The sequence below is a fragment of the Ochotona princeps genome, chromosome 10 (genome assembly GCF_030435755.1).
Source record: "Ochotona princeps isolate mOchPri1 chromosome 10, mOchPri1.hap1, whole genome shotgun sequence".
Classification (NCBI taxonomy): domain Eukaryota; kingdom Metazoa; phylum Chordata; class Mammalia; order Lagomorpha; family Ochotonidae; genus Ochotona; species Ochotona princeps.
The window spans coordinates 76,630,074-76,637,721 of NC_080841.1; the positions used below are offsets into that span (position 1 = coordinate 76,630,074).

Sequence of the window (7,648 nt, forward strand, 5' to 3'; positions counted from 1 at the left end):
TTGTGGTCCCACTTGCTTTGGTTCAAATTTCCATTTACAAAGATTTTTTTTTTTTCTTTTTGGTGCAGGAAGCTTTTCATGGAGAGTCCACCTTGTATGGACATGTCAGAATGAGCAAAGCCATTCCATGGGTCCTAGCAAAGTAGAGGATGGTCGGTGCAAAGCAGAGGAGGCTGTGTCCCGCCCTTTGGGTTGCCAGAGCCCATGCAGACTCGAGCCCATGCAGACTCGGCTTGCAGAGTGCTTGCTGAGCACACATTTAAGTATGAAATGAATGCTCCTCAAAGAGGGAGCTTGGCGCAAGATAGGGGCAGGTTGAGCTAGGATGCAGCTGCAACCGGAGCCCCAGACACCCAAGACCCAAGACCGTGGGGCTGGGGAGTTGGGGACAGGAGGCAAGCCAGTACGGCACAGAAGCAGGAAGACAGCTGGCCCTGACCTGTTAACACGCGTGACCACATGCACCAGGCCCAGCAGCTGGCTTTTCCTTCTGCCCCGATGCTTCTTCCAGGGCCTCGCTGAGTTCCTAGCCAACCAGAGCTTGGAAGGAATGCTTGCTTGCACACACACACACACACACACACACACCCCTTCCAAAGGCTGATGAGGAACCAGGGTTGGGGTGCTGAGCCAAGTCTCCCCCTCTCGAGACGGACCAGAACCAGAGTGCAGTCTACGGTTGGAGTCTCTCCAGCCATCACGTTTTTGATCAAGCGTCACCTGCACACAGGTCTGAAGAGCCAGGATCGTCTTCGGCTCCCTCAAACACAGCCACGTGGAAGACTGAGCATCTTTTATACTTTGCAGACAAGAGCAGTTGGCCCCCAAAATCACAGCACAAATGCTATCGTTTATAAAAACGCGCATTCATGCTGTAGCCAGGTTTGTTGGGGGACATAGGTTCACTATGCGTTTAATAATCCAGGTACTTCTTTTCACGTTAGATTCTTCCCTGAATATGATTACTTTTGTCAAAAGGACTCGGCTCATTAACTAGTCTAGTAAACATGTCAGGGGCCAGTGTTGTGGCTCTGCGTGCTACTCTTCTGCCTGCAGTGCCCGCGTCCCTTTGGGTATGACCCACTGCTCCACTTCAGATCCAGTTCCCTGCTCATACACCGAGGAAGTCAGCAAAGGATGAGCCAAGGCCTTGGGCCCCTGCACCCGTGTCAGAGACTTGGAAGAAGCTCCGTCTCCCAGCTTCAGATCAGCTCAGCTCTGACCAATGCAACCATTTGAGAAGTAAATCAGCAAATAGGAGATCTCTGTCTCTCCCTCTCTTTCTGTCACTCTTTCAGGCAAAATACATGCATCTTAAGAAAGTATATCCGAAAAATCTGTAAAGAAAACTGCATATTCCAATACGTAGGCCATGGGTTAATTTTTAAGCAAATACCTCAAACATACAGAAGAATTAAGAAAAAAATCCTTGGCAACAAATTATTCTCATAACATAATCAGGATCTACCTGATGGAAAACCACATGAACGTGACCCAGGTTTAAGTGCAGGTTGGCTGCTTAACGCCACACAGGAAGATTCAGCTCTTACTTAGCTGTGGTCCTTACTAGCTAGCACCAATATCCTACTCGCTTGTATTAATCAAAAGGAGCTTTTAACGGTGAGAAACCCAGTCATATCTGACTTTCAATCAGCATCTACTTCTCGTTGAAAGCAGTTTCTAAATAAAAGCATAACATGCCCAAAAAATTAGGTTTGAAAACTGGGATTGTTGTACAACAAAAATCTGCCCAATTCGGGGGGCCCAAAACATTTAATCTTGCTTGGAAAAAAATTAATTGGGTTTTATTTTATTTTCTCTTCCAGCAGAGCTCACGTATGTTCAACAGTTTTTCCAAAACAGCTTGATAAACACAAGTTAATAAACATTACTTATGCTGAGCCAACTTAGCAAAAAACCAAAAAAGTGAGCCTTGCAATAACACGGTGTTCTCAGAGAATCCCCTCCTCCCCCCCTGCCACTGCTAAGAGCGTGCATTGCAAGTGCTGGCTGGCGGGCTGCAGCCTCAAGCAGAGAGCAGCGACAGACACATCTCCACTCTCATCGCAGATGCGCACTCCGACACGAAAGACACCATTAAACTTCAAACAATACATATATATATATATATTTTTTTTTTTTTTTTCAAAATCTTTACACTAAGGCAGGGTGTCAGAGCGCCCAGGGCACACCTGTATAGTTGACAGAAGCACTCGGTTCCCACTACCGTGAACAACCCTGCTAACAGCGTGTACAGCGGCTCCACTTCACTTTTTTATTTTATTTTTTTAAGGTTGTGGTCATTTTCAAGCCAACACTACATCTCCAGGCTGTGCAAATAATCCTTCCGGAGGAGTCCCCCAGGTCTCCTTGGTGGCGGGCAGGGGCCTGCCATCTCTCCAAGGTGACTCTTGTAAAGTGCGCCTGTCCCAGCAGAAGCCGGCGTCAGCGAGTGCGCCGGGTGGGGCCCCCGTCATACAAATTCCAGCTTGCCGTGCCCGCTGCACATGCCCCAGTGCACAAGGGACAGGACCTTCTCGCTGCGCAGGTCTCCGTGCCTCAGTCTGTCGCAGGTCAGGCAGCAGTTCTCATGCCCGCTGACCGGCACCATGCACTCCAGGTCCAGCTTGGCCACCTGGCCTTTTTTCGAGTGGTGTCCGTGGAAGCTGTAGTGCAGCCGTGACAGCATCTGCTGCCGCTGGTCCCGCAGTCTCTTGTTCTCGCTGCGCAGCATCCTCAGGGCCAGCATGATGAGCAGCACGAGGATGAGGCCACCCGCGATGGGCACGGCGATCACCGCAGCGCGGAACCACAGCTCCTTGGACGAGCTCAGCTCCTGCACCTTGCTCAGCAGGTTCCTGTTGCCGTCGTGCTGGTACCTGCCGCTGGCACCTAGAGCAGCACAAGCGAAACCATGAGGCTGTCTATCCGGGGTCCTCCTCATCCCCACTCTGTCTATCCGGGGTTCTCCTCATCCCCACTCGTGTGGAACAAGGGAGGCCCTCCCAAGGCCATCCACGTGATTGGGAAAGAAAACTGGATCAATCAGTCTCACAAATGCCATCCGGAGAAGGGACCCCTTCCCAGACACATGTGTTTACAGATTGAGAAAGAATGGTCTCTTACGGTCTTCCAAATGTTGAAAACAATGGGCCAGACCTCTTCTGCAGACAGCAAATGCTCATGCAGACATAAAAGGCACTCAAAGAGAAATGGGCCTCTCCCCTGTCTCTAATCCCATTAGCGACAGAATCGACAGACAGACACACACACACAGCGTGGCTGCAGCTGCCCCACCTACCTGGGGCCTCTCCCCTGGGTGCAGGGAGGACATCATGCAAGCCTCTGTAATTGCACATGTCCTCATGACAGCATTCCAATGTGGGCACGCTGGTGCCGGAGTGGTTGTGCGTCTGTTTGGCTTGGCACACGTCGGCTGTGCTGGCGACAGAGTCCAGGCAGCCGTGGCTAAGGGGGGAGTTTGTGTTCTGAGGATCCAGCGGTCGGGAGAAGCAGGCGCTCAGCTCTGACTTGCACATGTAGCCAGTCGCCACGCAGTGAGCAGCATCACAGTAGCAGCGGATCTCACCTGCAAAGCAGCACTGTCAGCCCTGGGTCAGCCTACACACACACACACACACACACACAGAACAACTACCATCAGGCCAGCACAGCAGGCTATACCCTGGGTCAGCCTACACACACACACACACACACACACACACACACACACACACACACAGAGCTACTACCATCAGGCTGGCAGACCAGGCTATGCAGGCTGCAAAAGCCCAGGGCGAGGTGCCCTGCAACGCTGGCACCCCCAAGGTCCCTGATCCAGCTCCCCAATGATGAGCCTTCAGAAGCAGCCAAGGATGGCCCAAGTGCTTGGGGACCCTGTTTACTACTACCCACACGGGAGACCCCAGTGGAGTCCCAGGCTCAATCAGTGCATGGGAACGCTGGCTCTCTAACTCACTCTCTCAAATAAGTTAAGCCAATCTTTGGAGGGAAAGGGGCACTTTTTGTTTTCAAGAAAAACTGTATCCATTCTGACCCTAGCAGACCATACAATAGCAGAACTTTAGGCTTTTTAACATTTTTGTCAGTATAAATATTTGATCGGAACTACTGAATTGTTTACTATCCCGAAGGACCATGCCAGGATTTAAGAGCTTGAGCTAACACCTTATAAAGTTATTAACCAGAAACACAACAATCTAGAAATCGCTGAGGTCAGGTCTGAAAACTAGGAAACTGGCAGCCATTTGCAACTTCTCCAAAAAGGCAAACTTAGGCCAGTAAAGATCCTGCCCCAAAGAGGAGCTTTTAGTTGGGGTATTGTAAAACAGGAACCAGGCACTTTACAATTAGTGGCTTGCTTGCCAAAGTCAATTTCGTTGGGCCCAAATGGAAAGCCATAAAAATGGGAAGGGGGGTGGGAGGCACGCAACACAAGGGCTAACTTCTCCTCCGACTCCCACCCCAGCATGCCCTGTCACTCGACAAGGGATGTAACAGGGGGTTAAAAAGTCTTCCGCGGCTTGAATGAAAACCCCCGTAAAGGAAACCTCAACTTCCCCAACAGGAAGTGATTACAAGTTTCCTTTATAAAAACTGATTCTGTGCGCTGCTGGGCTGGGGGAGTCTCCCGTGACAGGCTGGCCCAGCAGCTTCCTGTCGGGGTAACCTGGCTCCTCCAGTGACCGCTGCCCCTCCCCCAACCCTGGATGCCCCAGCCGCTGCAAACACAGGCAGGAGGCTCCTCCACCGCATGCCTCCAGCGGCCTTCCAGACCCTCCAACCTTCACTCGACCCTACTCATCTGCTGATTAAGGTGTCTCATTGAATTTTCTCTCCAAATTCCAGACCAGTGCACGTGGAACCCTCTGATTTGCTCAGCCCCTGCTCTCCCCAACTTCTCTGCTTGCCCCCTTTCCAGGCTGTCTGCCTAAAGCTCACCGCCTGAGGCAGACTCGGCCCCCAACCCGAGGCAAGGCAAATTCACAGGAGAGCCAGCAGCCTCGCAGTGGCGTGTCCCCGTTTACAGAGCTGCTCTGCCAGGACCGAAAACACGTTCATCTGTGAAATGCTGGGATAAGTAACTGGGAAAGGTCAAACATCGGCTTAAAAAAGAAATAATAATTTAAAAAAAAAACACGGAGCCAGAGAATGGCTGCTTGTGTTAACTGGCTTCAAAGTGCATTTCTGCCGCTTCCTGGAAGTTTCTGGGCCCGCTGAAGGCCAGGGCTCAGAAGCACAGAACAATGCTCCTGTGTGCCCCCTTTGCTGCTTCCTGGACGTGGTGAATACAGAAAAATGTCTGCTTTCGTCAAGATGGCTACGGGGAGCCACGGCAGGCTTCGCGCCGTCTGATCCCCTAATGCTATCATTATCAGGCTCACAGTTTCGGTCTCCGCCACTTCGCGTCAGCCCGTCCCTCCCGCTCGGCCGGCCTTTGATAGGGCAGCAGGCTGCCCTCGGCGACGCGCAGGGCTGTTATTTAGGGTTAATTACACCCTTCCTTCCAAAATAAATAAATACTGTAGCACATCACCCTCGCCGGGGTAGCTGATCCTTTAACCTCATGCCTGCTACATAGCAATTAGAGAAAGGTGGGGGGTGAAACGGGCTAGGAAACGCTTCCTATTTAGAGAGAAAAAAGCACCCTTTCACCAAAGGGCTCTCGGAGTCTAGGAGTGGGCAAGGGGGAAGGCGAAACCTGGGGAGAAAAGGGGACTCACTCACTGTCTTCTCCAAGTCCAGGGTGCGTGGGCAGCGGAGCCACAGCCCCGAGACACACCACACCCTGGAGGATCCTCTGGCTCGGCCAATGGCACACCTAGACACACTCCGAAGGACACTCCGAAACAGACTCCCACACTGACTGAGACCCACGAGATAATCACGCATACACGTCCACGAACACGCAGCCACACACTGATGGAGGCACACACACACACAGGTCAGGGACACTCAAACACATACCGAGATAGGAGAGGTAGCAACGCGAGCACACACACGCACGGGTCGAGACACGCACACACTGATGGAGACATACACACACGGGTCCAGACACGCAAACACGTACAAGAGATAGACACGGGCACGCACACGGGCCCAGGGACACGCAGGCATACACTGATGGAGACACACGACACACACACGGGTCCAGGGACACACAGCCAGGTTCACACACGCCTAGAGACACAGCACATATACACGCACATACTCAGACCCCGGGACAGCCCCCCGAGACAGCCGCGAGTACACACAGGGGGCCGGCTTGGGACCGGGCGAGCCCGGGGCAGCCGGCTCCCCGCGCCCCGCGCGGCACTTACCTTTGGTGAGCAGCACAGCCATGGCGCAGAGCTCCAGCTGCAGCCAGACGAAGAAGTAACTGGAGTGGCGCTCCATGGACGCCCGCCCCCAGCCCCGGGGCGCGCCGCGCTCGGCTCCGGGCCGCCGTCAGCGCCGGGGCGAGGAGGGGCCGGGCGGCGGCCGCAGCATGGGGCGCGCTGGGACGCTGGCCGCCGCGGGCCTCACGCAGCAGGCCGAGCTCCAGGAGCGCCGCCGGGCCCCGCCGCCAGCTCGCACCCCGCGAACGAACCCCCGGCCCAGCCGCGGCCAGCGCCGCGGCGCGCCTCAAATAGCGCCCCGCGCGGGAGGCCCCGAGCCGCGGCGCTCCGCCCCGGGCCCGCCCCGGCGCTGTCCGATTGGCGGCCGGACTGGGCAGGGGCGGGCCGGACAGCGATGCGCGCGGCGGCCACTGGCACCGGCCTCTTCGGGCCGCCGGCGTCCCCCGCGCTCCCCCTGGCGGAAGCCCGCGCGCCCCCGGCCTGCTGGACGCGCGGGGACCCCGGAGTGGACGTCCCGCAGCCTGCACCCTCAGACGCTCGCAGCCCAGCCTCGAGCCGACCGTGGCCTCCTTCACGCCCCCGACCCGGGGCTGGGTTGCCTACCCCGGGCGTGAGGCGTGCGTGGCAACGGGAAAGGGGGTAGAGGAGGGTCCGCTGCCTGCCCTTCTGTCCTCCCTGCCTCCCGCAGCGCTCCTTCTCCCCCCTCGAGCCGCCGAGGCAGAGGATCAATAAAGCCCCAGACAGACGAGAGCCGTGGAGGCCCGGGAGCTGCTGGCTACTCCAGGGTAGACACTAGGGGCCGGGGAGCCGGCCGGAGACGCTTCACGAAAATTAGCAAATCCAAAAGCTCCCGGCGCCAGCAAGACGACGCTGGCCGGGCCTGACACTCAATTAAGCAGCCCCCAAACAATCGCAGGCAAACACACTGGCCGGCGCTGATCGATATCAGCCCCGCCGCCGGGCCGGGGCCTGAGAGCCTCATTCATTTATGAGGGGCCCGAGGGGGCGACCGGCGTGTGTGTGTGTGTGTGTGTGTGTGTGTGTGTGTGTGAGAGGGGGGGAAGGGGGGGACCTCCTCACGTTTGCAAGAAGGAAAGGGGGAAGATAGGAGAAGTCCCAAGGTCTGCAGAAACAAAGGTCCTATTACGTTTGACCTTGTTAAGTCGTGGGGAGTTGCAGGAGGGGATTGGTTGGGGATGCAAGCCCGATTGTCGAGGCAGGAAAGTTGAACTGCCTCGCGTCCAAAATGCTTCTATGAGGAAGGATGGCCTGGCTCAGTCAAGTCTTCC

The 7,648-nt window shown here is 55.4% G+C and overlaps 1 protein-coding gene across 1 annotated transcript; it reads right to left on the reverse strand.

Moving 5' to 3' along the window:
• Positions 1-2,117: 2,117 nt before the first annotated feature.
• On the reverse strand, positions 2,118-6,533 carry BAMBI (BMP and activin membrane bound inhibitor). Its single transcript, XM_004599008.2, has 3 exons — positions 6,342-6,533; positions 3,302-3,589; positions 2,118-2,892 (listed from the first exon to the last, which is right to left on the reverse strand). Exons 1-3 carry the CDS (start codon positions 6,415-6,417, stop codon positions 2,474-2,476), a joined length of 783 nt encoding a protein of 260 aa, XP_004599065.2. The 5' UTR covers positions 6,418-6,533; the 3' UTR covers positions 2,118-2,473.
• Positions 6,534-7,648: the final 1,115 nt, after the last annotated feature.